The sequence below is a fragment of the Scleropages formosus genome, chromosome 17, assembly GCF_900964775.1.
Source record: "Scleropages formosus chromosome 17, fSclFor1.1, whole genome shotgun sequence".
NCBI classification, from domain to species: Eukaryota; Metazoa; Chordata; class Actinopteri; order Osteoglossiformes; family Osteoglossidae; genus Scleropages; species Scleropages formosus.
The window spans coordinates 14,297,234-14,316,377 of NC_041822.1; the positions used below are offsets into that span (position 1 = coordinate 14,297,234).

The 19,144-nt window shown below is 43.5% G+C and overlaps 1 protein-coding gene across 1 annotated transcript in view; it reads left to right on the forward strand.

Annotated features, from left to right (window-relative positions):
* fbxl17 (F-box and leucine-rich repeat protein 17) overlaps positions 1–19,144 on the forward strand; it is a 232,157-nt gene that overhangs the window by 54,966 nt on the left and 158,047 nt on the right. The window contains exon 6 of the mRNA XM_018759149.2: positions 12,715–12,822. Coding sequence (XP_018614665.1) covers positions 12,715–12,822 — 108 coding nt within the window. The remainder of the gene's footprint in view (positions 1–12,714; positions 12,823–19,144) is intronic.

Below are 19,144 nucleotides of genomic sequence, written 5' to 3' on the forward strand. Positions count from 1 at the left end.
ACTGCAGAAGGGGCTTTTGTGAGTATTTCGGTTGAGGTGTCGGTTTCGTAGGTCTTGCTGCGGGGTTACAGGCTGGTGGGTGTGCTTTATTGGGTGCTGGGGGGGGGTAGGTTGAAGACCTCACCTTGAGGTTGCAGTGTGCTTAGGTGCAGCTGGTTTGGAGGGGTTGTGTTTCTTGGCATCACTGCCTTTCCATATCCCCCCCTCATCCCTCATTAATAAACCCATCTTAATTAACGAGTGATTTATAGGCACCACCGCTACATTTTCATTAGCAATGACTCTGCAAAAGGGGGAAAAAAAATCTCTACATAAACTGTTGAACCTGTCATGTGATATCCACTTATTTAATATAGAGTAATTAGTGGAGATTGTGTGGTGCGTGACAGCTCCCGTCCTGCTGGGAATGTGTCTCTCGACAGAAAAGCTTGTTGCTTTTCTCAATTGCTGTCTTTGCTGTCTCTAGGCACTGTCATCTTCTCTTCCCTCACTTGCAGAAAAAAAGAACGCCCAAATATTAGTCACCACTTTCAACTGGAATATCTTCTACAGGCTAATTGTATTTAATCACATTTCACCAGATCATTTGAGTTTCTGCATTTTGTTGACCGATTGATCTGCCCCAGTTTACCTGCATTGAACCCACTAGATTTAAAGCTTCATTACTGCTTCCAGTTATGGGGGAAGAGACACCTTTTGTGAGCTGGACATTTTTTGTATTCTAAAGTTTACAGAGTGGTGACATTTCATGTAAAATAAAGCATATTCACCCAGAACTTATGATTTTCTGTCCTTTTTTTGGTGAGATGGCAGGACTAAAGCTTCATCCACACCTTCTTTAGTTTTTTGCTTGCTGTGGTTGGCCTGTGAAACCTAAAGTCAGTTTTAACAATTAGTAAGCTATTCGCCACAGTCCATGGAACCATATAGAGACAAAAGGTGCAGATCCATTACTGGCACTGGTTGTTCTTGTTATTTGGCTGTGTTTTTTTTTTTTGGCGGAAATGCACTTGGGGTGTGTTGGAGGGAGCGGGGAAAAACATCAAGTACTAATCTAGCCATTACCGAGAGAGTCATGTCCTGAGGTTGGAGGAGCCGTCTTGGTGTCCCTGGATCGTGTTAGTTCGATATCCTATTCAAATCAAACAGCCACTGCTACGTCTCTTCAATTTCCTCTCAGGAGCTCATATGAAACCACTGATGTTCTCACTTCTTTCAGTGCTTAAAATGGAGCATGTTGCCGGTAAACTTTTGCACACCCCGTGTTCTGTATTCAAAAAATAGACGTCAGACAGAGGTGGGGAACAATCGTCTGAATAGAGAAGGGTGAAAATTGTTTCATTGATTTCTCCTTGGGATGCTCATGAATTTTCTATTTGATTTGTCCTCCAATGAAATTAGACTTTTAGTGGGTGTCAGGAGAGTTGAGAGGCAACCGGGTGGGGATGGGGATGTGAGAGGTAAGAATCCTCTAAAGACTGTCCAGAGTGCAGGAGTGTATCCACCTCAGTTGTTGCCATGTCTGCTGAGTGTCTATCATGTTTTTGTCTTAATTTATCAGTGCAGGGGACCTGTGCTAGTGAGGTTTGGAGTCAGGCATGGGTAGTGTTCCCTTCTAGTCTTAAGTGGGTGACATATGTGGAAAACTGCTCTCGTTCTCCCATAAAGCAATAACACACACATACACACACACCACCGTAGGGTAAGAATGGGCCTTACTTGGGGCATACTCCTCTTTACTCCCTCAATCGGTGGAGGGAGCAGCCCCATGTGACACTCACATTTACCACACAGATTCTTTCCATTTCCTTTCACCTTAGTTTTCTTTGCACGTGGGTCTCGTTTGCACGCCTCTGTGCGTCTGTCTGCCGTTCCTTCGGTCAGGAAAATGAGCACGTTGTTGGAAAGTGCACAGCGATTCTTACCTTACCAGTAGTTTGCCAAGGGATGTCAAGACCAGTGTTTGGAATAGAAAAGTTCAGCGTTGAAGAAGGACAGCAGTCTTAGATGCAGCCTATCACAGCGGATGGTTCTTCTCATTAAAACCAAAGAAATGTATAAACAGGAAATATTACACAAAGTGGGCATTTGTGAAAAATTGAAAAATTTTCTCCTTTATACTTTTTTGAAGTCCTTACAAAATTTAATCAGGCTGTACTCGAGGTCGTTCACGTTTATGACTTTGCTTTTCTGACTGCCCCATGAACCCCGCTGGGTCCGCTGTAGTGCCGTCACAAATGGAATCGTAATTTAATTACTGTTTGGGTTTTTTTTCCCCCCTTTTTTAATCGATAAATGGACCCTCCATCTCACCCAAGATATTTAATGATAGTTGCCAGACTGTGGAATCGGCTCATGTGACCTTGCACCCTGGGATCACTAGGTCTGGACATGCTCAATGCCAACAATTTTGTTGTTGTTGTGAAGCACCAATCGATCAGTCAAATTTTATCTGCTGAAACGCCCCCAATGATTGCCTTGCTACAGACACAAAGAAAAGCAACAGTGAGCAGTCAGCTCGTAGCAGACTCAAATTCTACAGAGATGGCCGAAATGACCCAGAGATGATAAACATGAAGTAAATACAATGATAGGATTTAAGTGATAGGGTGGGATGGTGAAATTATGGGCTGGAATGACAATGTGCAAAGCCAGAATTCCAGCCGAATGATAAATTCCATTAAGATGACGTGGCTTTTCCATTGGTAACATATTTACAATGTGTCCCATTATAAACACTAGTACTGGGAAGAAGAACCTGAAACCACACATGTAGGGATCCTCTAGTGATGCTGTGATAGAGGAGCGATAGCTGTGGTCCACCTCGACCTTCTGTACTTAGACTAAACCAGCTGTGTAGTTTGAACCGGTGAGTCCAGATGTGTTTTGATGATGTTTAGGTTAGGGTTAGCTTGTAGGACACGACGACACCATAAATTGGTGTGGTGCGAACACCGCAAACTAGTTGGACCAGCTGGATGAGTGCGAGTGCTGTAGGAAAGCAAAACTCAGAAAAATTCCAGCTTTGTGGAAATACACCTGTGTTGTTCAAGTTTGTATAGAACGTACAACTGTTGGAAAGAATCTGATGAAGGTGGTTTTACATTAAATAAAAATGTGCAAATGAAACTCATTCAAATGGCCTTTGGATCAAAATGTATTACAGATTCATTCCTTCGTTGTTGTGTTTTTGGGAACAGTTCAGTGGTTTTTCTGAATATGCTTATGTCATCTGCTTGTTGTTCAAGTGGGAGAATTGTTTTACATCCGGTCAGCATGTCGTGTAGAGGTTTGGTTTGTGGCTAAAAGGGTTGAAGGTTTAAATGTAAGGAACTGCTCTGAGAATCCTGAGTTTTTTTTTTTTTTTTTTAATTTTTTTATTTTTTTTTTTTTAAAACTTCTTGCCAATATCTTGTCAGTAAATAACCAGGTATTCACAATAGTAAAAAATAACTAATAAGCTTATTGGTTTGGAAAAAAGCAAACAATTTAAGGCTGTGACTTCCTGGGGATTAGAACCTAAGGGGATGGGTTGTGTGCTGTTGCTAAAGAGGAATGTGGATGGTAACCAGACATTGTTCCCTATGGTTCTATCATATGCAGCGGCCTGCCTTTTCTTCTTGAAAAAGGGAAAAAAAAAAAAAAGCTGCTATTTCTGGGTGATTTATGAGCTGTTGTCCTTGAGCTCTTTGTTCATGATCGTGTGCGTGTGTATGGGTGCCTCAGCATGGGGTTCTGTCACACTCTCTCACGTAATGCACGTTGAAGCGAAGGGGCGAATTTTGGATTCTCACCTTGATTCTTGCAACATTTCATGCACACGCCGAGGTTTGCTCTAAGCTGCGGTGATACAGGTTTAATTTTGCAAGTTGCGCTCAGAATATGGTAGACAGGTTGGTCTCTTTACTTTAATGAAAGATGTTTTAAGAGTGAAGTGGTGATAAATTTCTACAGTGGGCCGGTGTCAGTGGGAAGCACCATTGTTTTATTAAAAGGCGGATTAGAGTCAACTTGGCCTACATCTGTAGCCGGTTCCAGCGCTGGTATTGATAAAAGGATGAGGCTTTCTCCAGTCTTGCCATAAAACAAATTCTTACATTTAGACACTCAATAAATTTTAAAAGACATTTTTGTGGTTTAGATGTCAGTATTATTTACCAAGTTGCGGTTCCATTTCTGTACAACAGATGTGAGACGAGTTCCTGCATCGCTACTGCCTCCCTGCTCTCAGCCCCTGGAACCATACCTTTATTTCCTTTCCCTGCGCATCCTGCTCCTTTATTTATTTCTTGTTTGCGAGTGTTTTGCTCCAAGTGGGCGGGAAGAAAAACGAGAGGAAGAAAAGAAGGAAGAGGGAATGTGGGGAAAGCAGAGGTGCACTGCGGATGGCAGTATTAAAATTAATGATAGGCGTTCTTGCTGCGCTGACTCTTTTTGAAAATTGCTGTAAGTTATCATCTCTTGTTAAGGCCGGCAAATAAACTAATGAGAAAGGATCGCCTGGTGTCTAATTGGGCCGGCGATTCTAAGTGCCCCTTGGCTTTGCTCCATCTGCCTTCACGCTCAACCTGGGGAAGTAGATCCCGGGAGCGCTGTTAAGGGTGAGGCGGGGGCCACGGTGTGTTTGCGCCCCCCTCAGCTACCTTCCACTCCTCCCGCTCCCAATTGCAGGGTGTGTTTGGGGAGACGGTTCGTGCACAAGAAGAGCTCACTCATGTCCAGAGGCCCATTGGAGTCGCGTTTGAACGGTCGCGCTGCTCGATATTTCACGTGCCTCACTGCCACTTGACATCGATGGGCTGTAATTGCTCTCGCCGGGGATCGGCACCACTCTGCATGCCCAAGCAAGCCTCCCTCCGTATAGTGACTCAAACTTACAAACAAACTAACAAACGTAAAAATCGTGAAAACTTTGGGTAATTTTGCCTGTGATAATTTTGATCTTTTTGGGTCTGGGAATAGACATTTTTAGCAAAGGTGCTGAGCTTTCTGTATCATCTGGTGTCGTTGGCCCTTAGTACATCTCGGTGGAGAGAGGTACATGCTACTTTTACCCCAGTATGGCCACATTTTTTAGTTTTGCTTTTGATCTGATTGTTCATAATTTTTATGGCATTGGTCATCGAATATTGTGGGTCAAACAAGGCATAATATTTGGAAATGAAAATGTATTTTTTGCTCTTGCTGCGTTGCTAGTAGAGGAAGTTGAATGGAATTCAACAGAAGTAGGATTTTGTATTGTGGTTCTTTACCTGATTTGTAATGGTTATAGTGTTATGTGATGGACGTATTCAATGTAATTTATTTTTATACAAATGTTTGCAGTGTTATTAAAAGGATTAGAAAGCAAAAAAAAAAAAGGAAGTAATGGTTTCAGATGCCTACACCGTGGGGTTTTGACCTCACTTCTGGCTCAGTGACATTTATGAGTGAGTTTTCATGCAATATGTCCCAGTGCATGATGTTGTTTTAATATCATTATTTTCAAAAATGATGCCTTTCCCTAAAAATCCACAATCTTTCATGAATACCCTGTGAAAATGATGTAGTCCTTAAAGTTGGACTAAAAACTAGGGTACACATGGCATATCAGGACCTGAGCATGACATCCCTGCTGCATACATTTAGCCATTTGTGCCTTTCTTTTCCTTCTTTTTAACGCTGTTTCCAAGCCCTGCAGAATGATGTTTTGTAGTAGGGTAGTCAGATTGTGTGGCGCTCCTTTCTTTTTTCTTTCAGCTGTGTGTTTATCTAAAGTGATTTACTGACTGGTTACAAGGCCTTGACCTTTACTACTGTTGCACCTGCTTTCTTCCCACTTCCAGCTTTGTTCTCTGGTCTCAACAGGTTCTCCTCGCCTCGTTCCTACTACTCAGCTCCGCTTTTCCCCGTTCCCTCCCTCTATCTGTTGTCTCTCGCTCTTTTGCTCTCTTTCCTACTTCTCTGCCTCCCGATGCCTCCTCCTTTCCTCCCTCCTCCGGCTTGTAAGTTAATTCCAAGGAGGATGTGCTGTTGCAGACGGAAATGATGCATGGTCAGGAGACCCTCAGTCTCTAACAAGCACTAAGGCAAAAATAATTTGTTGCTAATTGTTCTAAGTGATATCTCAGGGTGAAAAGAGTCTGTTAATCCATGTTTGTGTCTGGTTTTTGCCCACCCGACTTTCAGCACCCGCTTCTACATGTACCTTCAGTGGATCCATACTGAATCGAAATCTTTTAGATTTTCAACATGGAATTTAGAAAAGGTCATAATATTTACACTGGAATGTGGCACTATATTTGCCAGGTAAACACTTTCATTTCGGATTCCAATCCAGGTTTCTACGTCTCACGTAGACAGAGCCTTGATATTTGAAATGAAAATCTTTTTTTTTTTTTTTTTTTTTGCCTTATTTATCCAACCTTCCTGCCTCGGAGGGCCGTTCTGATTGGGTTCGAACAGACACACAAAGTTTGAGCCACATGCCCGTCAGAATTTTTGATTTGTTGCGAAACCCCTTATTGTGTGCAGAAATCGTGGGCTGTTAAATATTCAGGGCAGGGATGCTCAACAGTATATCACACTGAATTAATGCCTAGTCCCAGCCCCCTTCAATCATACCTTATTGGATTTGACCGAGCTGTCCAAGTATCGATGTGTGAGGAGCAGAAATATCGACTCCCCTCTTCAGCTGAAGACCGTCCACGATGATTTATTTATTTATTAATGCAGAGCGGTTCTGTGTGGATCCGCCAAAGAACCAGTGCAGAACCTGACAGAACAATGAGTGCTCGGTCCATTGCCTTTGCAGTGTGGTATTCCCGCTGCTAGTCCTGTTTGTGATTAAAGATCCAAGTAAAATCCTGCTGGTGGTAATCCCAGGAGATACCCAGCTGTTGCTTCGCTGGTTTTTGCAAGTACTCTGTAGAAAATAACATATCTTACGAAAATAAAGGTAAGGAGGGAATTCTACAAAGTGTATGGCAAAATTAATAGTAGAGTAATAGAACCAATAGATTAATTGGTTATAATTGCAACAGACTGACCTGCAGACCACCTGTGCCTTCAGACCCGGAGCTCCAGTTGCATGTCTCATACCCCGAAGCACCTTTATGGGTCTCCGGTGTCTTTGCATTGCGGGTGCCTCAGAACCGAAACCCACTCATGTGGAGTCCCTCAGTCCTTATGTAGCGTCACTCAGGTGTTTATCGTTTCATAGACACACTCTGGATCCACGCAGTAATGCAGCTTATAGTTATTGCAATCAAACCTAGAAACGCTGAGGAGGGTGTGCTTACCAGATAGTGATGCACAGTGTAAACATGGTGATGCAGGGACTCATAGTGTCGTTTTGCAGCAAATTCCAAATGCTGTGTGCCAGCTGCAGGGTTACTGTCTCGGCGAGCGTTTGTGGTTTTGTCGAGCACTGGCTCCGAGAGGGGCGGCTGGGAATCGAGATGAGACAACCTTCCAAACGGAGTGTCCTCTGTTCGCTTAATTGAGTCAAGCGCATTGGCTGGTCAAATATTTGGAAAGTTTGCAGCTGTGCAAATTGATTTATGATGCCAAGGGTTCATTTTAAAAATAAAATGCAAAAACCTGGGGACTCATGGTGAATTTGCATGATGTGCTTTATAGTTGCCGTTGAATAAACGAGACTGGAAAAACATGTATGCAGGGTGCGTCTTGGGGATCTTGTCTTCACTGCAAATTTGGAGGAGATTAATGGGGAGAGTCTTTGGGATGGTAGTGCCACAGAGCATCTATCGCCATGCTTCTTCCGCTGTGCTCTGTGAGTAGCACTTAGGGAGGACCACGCTTTGGCTTTTGCCCCCCAAACTTTAAAAGCATTAATTCAGATTTTTGTCTTGAAGTGGTCCATTAATCTTTGTGGCGTTTGCATGCTCTCCCTGTGTTACAGTAAGCTTATTCAATAAAACCACTTTAACTGTTTCCCTCTGGATGCTCTGGTTTCTTCCCACAGTCCAAACACATGTGTTTCAGGTGTTTTGCTAATTCTAAATGGCCCTTAGTATGTGTATGTGTAAGGGTATGTATGATTGCTCCCTGATGGACTGTTTTCACAATCAGGCTGTACCCTGCTTCATGTCCTGTGCTTCCAGGACAGGCTCCAGACCACCACTACCCTGCTTAGACAAGACTTTTATGACAGTAGGCGCATGGTTCAATACTACAAGCAGGCACTTTTGTGGAGGTGAAGAATGTTAAGGATGATTTTTCATCACGATGTCAGATTGGTACCGAAACAAAGCATTAAGCATTTGATGTTAACAAGGACAAAGGGATGGGTGCTATTCTCCTAGACCAGTGTGCTTATGGACTGAAGTGCACAACCTTCTGGATTCAGCCCTGGAATGTTTGATGCGATTGTTTCCGTTCGGGGGGAGAAAAGATGTACAGGGTCTGTGTGCAGAATATACCAGAAGCTCCTTGCTGCTGGATTGACATTCTCACTATTCTTGTGGGCAGTGTTCCATTCAGGGGTTGTTGCAAATCGAATTACCGGACGGCACTTGAGAGCCATTTTGGGCCCCGTCAGAAAATTGAACTGGTACGTGGGCTGATTTGAGAGGGTCCCTGTCGTCAGGACTGCACTTCATTCCTCCTCTTATTAGAACAAACAATTTTCAGATCTTGCAACTGCTTTTCAGTCCAATTGTGGCTTGGGTGTGTGTGTGTGTGTGTGTGTGTGTGTGTGCATGTATTTGCGCGTGCGCGTGAGTGAGTGCCGCTGTGATTCGCCACTCTTAGGATGACTGCCTGCGTAATCTTGCGGCTGGGGTGAGCGTAGCACTGTGCATCTAATGAAGCTTTTCTAAATGTCACGTTTGATCCAGAGGTCCTTTCCGGGGGCCTTGCGGACCATGCCTCTGCTTCCGCTGAGGCGGCCGTCCACGAACGTGGAGGCGGAGCTCTGGGCGCTGGCGCAATACCCCTCCTTACACGCTCTTCGAAAGGGGAGCAGGGCATTGCTGCTGCTTTGCAATGTTCAGACACGCTCTCTCTGTGGCTCTAAGCTGTCAGAAAGCTGGTGGGGGACGATGGACACTTGAGAGATGGATGAGGGCCTGCACCGTTTGTTGCTGCCCCAAGGTTCTCCATCTTGCTGAAGCCCCCTGTGATAACCTTTAAGATAGTGGGAGGTGGAAGCAACGAAGACGGGTCGAAGACACAAATGCATTTGTGCGCACGCACTCCCCGTCGCTCTCTCAGACACACACACACACAAATGTCACAGCAGCACACCAGTGCCACAGGGAGAGAAAACATGCGTGCAAACATTTTCACACTTTGTTTATAAACTGTGCTAACCTCCAGGTCACTCTGCTGGCAGTGATACACAGACCCCAGGTACCTTGTTACGTGGCAAATGTTGAGCAGCACGGCTTTAAGACGGTGGGTTCACCTGGGGAAGAACGGTCACTTTAGTGTTTTTTTTTTTTTTTTTTTTCTTCCTCTCCTCCCTTTTAGGTACAAACGTTGCTCGGGCCATTGACGGTATCTCCTAAGGTAATGTACTGCGCAGCATTGAACAGCAATGATGCGTGAGGCCCCATTAAACAGTTAGGGTGCCCTTCTGGTACCCTGCTCTTCTTCTCAGGGTTGGACACCGAATTCTCAGTGGGTGTGCGTTTGTGTGCCTGGGCGCTCGTCGCTCGAAGGCGTCTCTTGCCCTGTGATTGATTACATTTTGTCTGATCTAACGGTCAGGTCACCGGAGGTTAGGGTCAGCCAGCGAGTCGCGGTCGAAGTGGTCACACCGATTCGTTTTCCGTTCGATCCCAGGGGCCATAACAATGTCAGATGACTAGGATCCAGCAAGGCGCGAGAAGCTACGAAGCACGGGGTGTCTCCTGTTTCGGGGACGGCGAGGGGACGACGCGTCTGGCGCACGACAGCGTTCGCGTTGCAGTCCCATCTCTCGGCAAGGCAGGAGCGTGGTGCTATCGCCATCGCTTCTCGGTCTTTTGCGGGTTCACGAGACGCATGTCATTATATTGCCGCTATGCTGACGGGGTGTGTGTGACGTAGAGAATTGGAGAGAAATCACAGCTGAAACTTTGTTCCCTTACGCTCCCTTTTTTCCTTTCTTCCACCGCTGTCAGCAATTCGAATTCAGCTCCCCTCGCTAGAAATATCCAGTTAATTTCCTTAAATTCTGTCAAAAGCTTTGACAGAGCAACTCATACAAAGGCTCTGTGGCGGTTCAGAACTACATGTAAAATATTAGATCTGTATAATTTACATTACATTTAAAATCACAACATTATAGTGGTTGATCCGCGGCGGTTATTTCAAAGGATATGAACTCAGCAGGGGTTATCTCCAATGGAGTCGGCCGCTCTCTTCTTCACATTGTAATGAACGACGGCCCGGTCGCTGCCCCGCGGACGACTCTCTCGTTGCCGCGTCTCAGTTCGAATGATCCTCGCTGCCAGGGTGCTCTTCCGGAGTTTGAAATGTCGAATGTATACTTTTAAGTATTCTTGGTTCTCTGTGTCTACGTATAATTAAACTGCAAGAATATTGCATTTTTGACCTTAAGGTTCTTGTTCGCGGACGTGTGCGGATACGTGTGTGCGCCGAAGAATGTATATCTGCTCTAATTCCAGAGTGATAATGGACGTACTTTGACCGCTTGTCTCAGACAAACGTCTTTTCAGCAAATAAAACGCGAACGGCGGCGTTGCTCCCATCTTTTTTTTTTGTCTTTTCCTGCCCAAGAAAGGCCACCGTTCGGTGCAGAATTAGTGAATGTCATGGAAGGTCGAAGCGGCAATCCCATTATTAGGAATTTGTGGGTGAATGCTAATGGACGGCGATAATGCAATCTCCTGTGTTCTCTGTACCCTTGATGGCGCGCCGCTCTCTTCAGGCCGACTGTAAGGCTGCCCGTAATCCTCCGGCTCCGCTCCGCCTGATTAACTTGGGCAGCCTTTACTTTTTTCGAGATACTTTTTTTTTTAAAATTTGTTTGTGCTTTTCAGGTTGTGATGGAGAGTTGATGCAAACACACACCCGGACAGCTTTTTTTTTTTCCGTTTTGGTCATTTGTTTCGTCTTTGACTTTGTGGATATAGGCTGCCAGCATGCGCCTGTGAAGCCTTTCTCTGTGTTTTGATAACATGATGTTTGAAATATTAAAAACAGGCATCATCCTTTGTGAAGCAAAGACGCAGCAGCTGTGGTGTCGTGGAATCTGCCCACATCGGTAGCGATATGTCGGTGTCAGGTTTGAGCAAACGACCCGGTTGCGTTTTGGTAGGAGGCGCAGTAGAGATGTGTGCCTTTGTCATTTATTTAACTCGGTGTAAACCAGTTTGCATATTTGCGTGATTTAGATCCCCTTTTGGCCAGAAACGCCTCGTCCCCAGACCTCACCAGACGACCCCCCGGCACACTGCTTTGATTGCACCACCAGCCCTCGTACCCCTTCCCTCTGGCATGAGACTGATTATAGAAACTTCAAAGCTGCGGTGTTGACAGTGTGCCGAGTCTCTCATGATGGAATCTCCTCAGGGCGTATTACCAAAAAATAACACGGAGAGGGGGTAGGGCAGAAAGCGGTGACCTTCAGGGGAGTCGGGCTCCCCCGTGACTACGCCATGGCTGCCAGTGCTGCAGTGCCATCGATTTGGAATTCCTGTTGAGTGCCACATGTGTCCCGGGGAGGGTGGCTGGGCCGGGCCGGGCCGGGATGGGCGGGCTGGGGCCCATCTCGCTGGATCTCATCTCGCTGGATCTCGGGCTTGTTGCTGAAGCCTCGGCAAAGCAGAATTTCAAACGCTGGATTACATTTTGTGCGGAATGAGTCGGCACGTGTCCGAGGCTCTGTGGGTGTTCGCTGATAGCACATCACCTCGAGGTGGCGTCGTGCATGATGTGACCAGGCCACCCGATGCCTCGTATTTGTCGCTGCTTTTATTAGCACCACCATTATTGTTGTTTTTGTTATATTTCAGTTATTATTTTTTATTATTTGTTTGCATTGCACAAGGCGGTAGCTCGACCTTGTTGTCCTCAAATATGAATGAAGATGTTAGAAACACAATGTGTGAGTCATTTCACATCAGCCCAGTTGTGTAACCTCAGCCAATGAATTCAGGTGAGTGTGTATTATGCAGTGTATTATGCACCACATCTTGTGTAATTTTCATACCTAATGCTGCTGTCTGTCTTCCTCTGTGCTCAGTACGGCTGTTTGGGAGTCAGTGTTAGACTCCCCCCCCCCCCCCCCCCCCCCCTTTTCCAACGGCAGTGCATGGGCTCCAGAAATACCACTGAACGGAAAGTACAGTATTAATGAAAAGGCCAGCGAGCAGAAGCCCCTCATGCCATGGTTTCCCATTCCCTCTAGGTTTACCCACAGATCTCCATAGCATCTCATCAGCCAATGTAGTGGTGATGGGTTGACATTAAAGAGGAAAAAAAGCTTCCCCCCAAGACTTTGCTGGAAGGCTGATTGCATCTTCATCCTGTTCTCTCTAGATTGTTTCCCTTTTCCCTTTGCAATTTTTAAGCTGCTTTATTGGCTTCACTTGGCAGTCTTCCGAAATCAGAAGAGGCAGTCAACAAGATTAATAGATAGTCATACAAAGGCTGGAATGTGTCGCAGTATGATTCGCTCCCATGTTTCGAGAAGGTGCTGACTTGATGGCGATCTGGCTGCGAGAATAATTTTGCTCTCTGTTCCTCTGTCCTCTCTGACAGGTGACAGACAAATCGGTGCGGGCCTTTGCGGAGCACTGTCCGGAGCTGCAGTTTGTGGGCTTCATGGGCTGTTCGGTGACCTCTCAAGGGGTCATCCACCTGACTGGGGTGAGTGGGTGTGTGGGTGTAGACAGCGGGATTGGGCGTGGGGACCCTGCCAACTCATTGCCGTACTTGCCGTCAGAGGGGTTGAGGCACTCTCACCTCTTGCCACATTGCGTTTTTAATTAAACTGATTGGCCGCAAGTTGCAGCCGTGACACAAAACAAAACTACAGACAAAAGATGAGGAAATGTTCTCCCAGGGTCATGTTGTTAAAATGTGTGTGTTATATCCTTGAGGGTTGTGTGTGCTAGAATGGTTTTTATTCCCACAATGTGACATGACATAATTACTATAATTACTTGGTCGTTATCTGTTCTGTTTTTAAATCTGTCAATTCTCCAAACATACTGCTGTGAAATACAGAATTTTGAAAGTACAGGGGAAAATACGTTTTGATAAGGCATTCCTTAATTTTAAAATACATATTCATAAATAGCCTGCTTATGAAATAATTCTGTGATTGGGGAGAATTTTTGGGGTGAAAATCTCTCCTTAGAAGGAGTGGTGTTTAATAGTTCTTGTGCTGAATTCAGTGAACTTGTCTGTCTTTTTTTTCCTGGTGGGTTTTCCTCATCTTTTTGATTTTCAAAGGTAATGTACTACGGTAAATTCTGACCAACTGTGCATTTCCTGTGAAACATCTGCAGGTGTAGCACCTTCAGAAATTAAACCCCCGGAGGAGAGGGTTGGTTTGGAGCTGGATTGCTGCTTTTCAGCTTTTCTGCCTCTTTGACGGACTCAATCTTTTTGTCGGATCTAGTGCAGGTCACCCTGACCTGGCTGAGCCAAATGTGTCTCAACTGAGGATCTGCAGCTTGACCTGAGAGATCGAGTGTGATTTGTCATTTTCGATAATGCGTGGTGCCGATCGTTAAAATGTTGGTTTTTTTTTTTTTTTTTTTTGTGTTTGCAAAAGGAAGCATATGTTCATTTGTGTTTCCTCAACCGAAGTTAATGGCATAAATTGCAGCGTAGGCCTCAAAGACAGACACAGACCTGGTGCAGAGCCCTCGCCTGCTCAAGTCTGAATCCAGTGTGTGACATGACCATGGCTGCTGAAATAATATTCGTGAAGGTGATTGACCTTAAACTGCTTCCGTTTCACTCTGCAATTTTCCACCTCCTCAAACGAGTCCCAAGTACAGACTTCTGGTCCTGGTGCTGTTAAAATAATAATAGTAATAATAATAATTTTCTTAACACGGTTATCCACGGTCACTGCGGTATGGAAGTTATAGTTTCACATTTTCATCTATTTGTAAGGATGGATTTTAGCCTCAGTGATTAAGGTTAAGTTCTTTGCTGACGTGTGCAACCGCACTTCCCCTCCAGTGATTTGAACCTGTAGCTTTTTGGTCTCTAGTAGACCATCTGCTGTCAGACCATCTGCTGTCCCTCCTGTCAGTTCTACATCAGTGGTGACCTGCCAGGGGGACTGCAGCTCGCGTGCTGCCTGCTTGCCTTCCTGCATCATCAAACATCTCCTGATCACCCTCAGTGCCGCTGTGCCTCTGGCACCCTGCTGATTCATTCTGGTCGCATTAAACTGTCCTCTTGCTCACTCTTGCAGCCTGGGTTCGGGTCGTAATCATGTAGCTGGCCATCTACTCCCTAGACCTTGAATCTGATAGCACTTGTCAAACTTCACAACCTGCCCTCACCTCTCAGCTGCCCCACCCTTTGAAAGAAAACTCCAGAGTTGATGCCTTTGCTTGCTGGCGGAAAGGGCCGAAACACTGCTTTTTACCAGGGTTTGTGGGTTTTGCTAGCGCTTCTCTATCATGTTCGCGCCCATTTGCGACATCCCAGGCATCGCCTTGAAATTCACATCCTGGAGTAACTCTTGTTACTTTGTGAAGTTTAAAGTTTAAATCTCATTAAGGTGAAATGAGCTGAATCCTAAAATGTTAAAGCTCAAGAACTTCCTGCTGTTTCCTTATTACCATGTTAATGAGGGACTCACGGTTAGAGATATCCACATCACACACGGCGAGATTACAGAGATTGTCTTATATTCAATTTTGAAATAACCCTAATCTCGAACAGAGTGTTTTTTTTCCCCCCCTCTTAGTTTTAATGTATTCTAGTGTATGCATATATTATATTTCAGCTTGGCTGAGTTGATCAATGTGGGTGCTTCCACAAAAATAATTACCGCTAAGAACACTGAAACCATCCAGTGCAATAATGTTAGACAGTAAATTAAACTCTTAAATGGTTTGGCTAATCAGCTCAATTGTTTCTCATGACCTTTAGAGTGTCTCTGTATGTGTAGAAAACAATACCAGAACTGCTGAATGCATGCGTTGGTTCACTTGGTTTTTATGGAGGAACGCTGAGCGTGTAGAGTCCAGGTAAGACTTCTATGTATTGGCTGTGTGTAATTGCGCTATGACTGGAGGTTTCTGTGTCTCCAAAACGTTCCTTTGACGTTTTTAGTGGATGAGCCGCACAATGACTCGCAGCGCTCTGTGAGATCGGGACATTTTGTTGATATATGAGGAAGTGAGACTAGCAGCGACAAGAGCAACCTGGACTTTGTAGGTCTGACGAGTCCTTATGAGTACACTTCTTCTCTCTTTGGAGAACAATCAGGAGTGAATGGCATTGCTCTGCTCATGAAGGCCTAAATGGTGTATGTGCATGTGTGTGTGGGCGAGACCATGGCGGTGTGTGGGGAAGACTGCGGATGCAGCAGGGTTCTGGGCATAGGTGAGTTTCTTTCCTTTAAACACACACCAGGTTGGCTGGAGCTCATGCAGGGTGTATGCAGGATTGATGATGCTGGATAATGTTCCCTCTCCCCGAGTTCCGTTGCTTTATGCCTTTTTGCTGGCAAGTGGTTTAAAGGAGGTTTGTGGAGAACCGGTGTTGGGTTTCTCCAGGTCAAATGCCACGCACCCACACAGTGTCCTGCATTTACATTGTGACAACAACCCACTTTTTGCAAGGAACCAGCCCAGCTGTCCGTGTTTGACAAGTCCTCACTCCATCATACTGGGTACAATATGCTAAGGAAGTAACCAATCAAAACCTAGACTATACTGTTCTTTCAGGCATGTGTGACCACTGAAAACACAAATACGTAATTTTCGTGTATTTCTTCTCTAACGTCCGGCTGCTGTTCGCTCGGGTATGCGCAGTCTTATTTTCTCTCTCTCTTTCACTGTCTGTGTATCTACACATTTTTCTAACCTTGTAGTTACACCAATCTTAAAAAAAAGTCATACATAAAAATGTATGTACATTTAATATAAATGAAAGGAGAAATTCCAGACGATAGTTTTTTGGATTTTTCGTAATTCTATGTTACCTTAGTAGGTTTTGCTTGTTATGCTAAAGCTAATATTTTATATGAAGAAAATATGTAAAGGTTTAATATACCTTTATTAACTTCAAGTTTGTTGCTGAATCAAAATGTTTTCCACTCTGTTAAAAAAGAATTTAAGTAATTTTTTTTCTCTTAAAGAAATTTTTCTGTATAAAATGGTATATAGTATATCAATATTAAATATGCTGACACGCTAATTATTTAGCCTTTATTTTAAAGTTTAATATGGAAACTATAGATAAAAGCAACTTGAATTCTGTACGTAGGATATTTTAGCCCAATATGGAAAGATATACATATGTGTTTTTATGTATTAATATGGCTCCAAATGCCATTCTGAAAGTATTGACATTTATTGGCAATATATTATTTCTTCATAATATATTTATAAAGAAAAATGTATTTTTCAAGATAATTGAACATGTTCCATACTTTGGGGGTTATTACAACTTTTTTTCTTTTGGTCTAATTTTTAAATAAGGAAATTTATTTTTTTTTGTCCTAAACTTCCTCTACAGCCTTTGGACCAAAAGGTTGCAGGTTCAGGTCCCAGCCCCAGCAGTAGTGCCCTTGAGCAAAGCACCTACCTGAAGTTGTTTTAGTAAAAAATTACCTGGCTGTACAAATGGAAATGGGTAAATAATTGTAGGTCGCTTAACACTGTAAGTTGCTTTGAAGAAAAGCATCAGCTAAATGTAAGTGCTAAATTTGGAGGAGGGGGCTCAGTTTTCGTTTTCTTTAAAAGTGTTAGTAAAGTTGGCAATCAAAAATTGTAACTGAACTTTAAGAATTATATTCCAATAGCAATACAAGATATCCATTTGTAATTTAAACTAATTATAAAAAAAAAGCTTTAAGTTCTTGAATTTTCCGTTTATTTTTCTCTAGTGAAATTAAGACTTTCTCTGCATATAGCCTGCATATTTTGTTGGAAAAGTATTCAACCCTTGAACCTTGGATCAAAATTGCTGTGCTCAGGCATTTTGTCTTCATTTTGGAGCACATAAGGTGGAATCATGGCTTTGTACTCAAGATGGATAATGTGCTTCTGAAGAACAGGTCTTAATATTTCCATTCAAGTTGAGGCAAAACATTAACCAGCAGGTAATGAATAGCAATGTCGACAGATAGTATCCAGGAAGAAGGCAGCACCCTTCCTATAGAGAGAAGTGGGAACAGGTGTTGTTCTGCTATACCGTCTTTGCAGTGCAGTAAGGCTGGACGGTACTCAAACAAAGCGTAAACAATCACAGCGCTCTATGATAGAGAAGCTGTGATGATGGAGAGACACCTAATGTTTAATTGGCCAATGGTTTTTATACTATGAGAAATGTTGTTATTACCTAAATAGCCATCCTTGAATTGAAAAAGCACCTTTGATTTTCTGTGATCCTTGCGACGGTAAGGATTATACTGCGAATCAGATTATAGATGTGTATTAAAGTATTAATTTCTCTCACCATCCCTGATCAAACAATAGGAAGAGTTCTTTAAATCACTCCTGGAGATCACAGATCCTCTCGACTGTATTGAGTTATTAGAAATGAGATTTGGTATCGTGATAGTATGGAAAGGATACGTATTGTTTTTACATCTATATATTGTTTTTGTCATAAGTGTATAAATTCCATCCACATGATATAAAACTTTTAAAGAGCAACATTACAGATTGTTTAGACTTTTGAGTTTGGTTTTATCTCACTGCTTCATTTGTGTAGAATTTTTTTTGTTTAAACTTCCATTATCATGTGAAATTATAACTTTGTTAAAGTTTTGAATTTTTTATGACTGTAGAACTTAATTTTTGGCTCCGTGTTTCATCTTTTTCTCCATTATCTCAATTCGACAGTGGTGCTGTATCATCTCACGCATTATGAAATTTAAATTTATAACAAAAAATGTATTATGTTCATTTAAACCTCTTTAATTAATAAATACAATTTTGTAGTAGTTTGATTGTATTTTATGTATTTAAATTGGCTTTTTATTTTTTCATGAATTTAGCTAGAGTGATATTCTGAAATGCACTGAAACGTGTTTTTTCTTGCATTTTTCTATCAGACAACCCCAGGCTCTGTAGGATCACTAAACCACTGCCTGCTTCATTTTCCAAGTACTGTACCGTATTCTTACATTACAGCATCAGTTACTGAAACAGCAGGGTTTGCAAGCCTTGTAGAAGGCTTTCAAGAAGGGTCTTCATCAGTTCCCCGCTACACTGTTGTTTCTCTTCTGGTATGTGTGTACGAGCTCCGTGTGTGTCTCTGTATTCTCTGTTGGCCGTTGCTTTCGTGTGTGTGTGTGTGTGTGTGTTGTGGCCCGTACGCACGCGGTACAGTGACTCTGTATTTCGAGAAGGTGCGGTGTGACTGGTTGGTTTCGAAGCCCAAGTGTGAGCATGCACTGTCTTCCTCTGCCTGGAAGCAACGTGCCCGAGAAGTCTTCTACCCTCACGTGTCCATCAGTAACAAAAACTGGCACTTTGACAGAAACCCATTAGAGTAAGCGCTCTTGTCCTGTTCTTGCCATATATATGGCTTCAATACAACATTGACATATCTTGCTCTATTTAAAATACTTTAGTCATTTGGAAGCGATTACTGCTAGGCTGGTAATATCAAGCTCTCAGAGAGCATTGCTCTAAGCCCAAAATCCTTCACTTTGGTCTTTCAGATGTTGCGATGATGGGTTCTGTTTTCAATGTCTTCTTAAACGTCCTCGTATATCACTTTTTTCCCACGTTTGTAACTGGAAGCACATACTGTACTTTTTGAACGAAAGAAGCTAAAAACAAAACCTGGGATGGTTCCCTAAACTTGTCAGATTCTCCTCCCTAGTGACCGTAATTGTCTGACTATTAGTTCCCTCGGGGCGCCGTGGCTCTGCTCTTAATTTGAGCACGTTTGTGTGCAGTTGAAAACAGGCGTACGGAGCTGGGGTGCTCTCCAAAGAGCCGCTACTTCTGCCAAGAGCCTTTTGTGTGCAGTTTTTCCT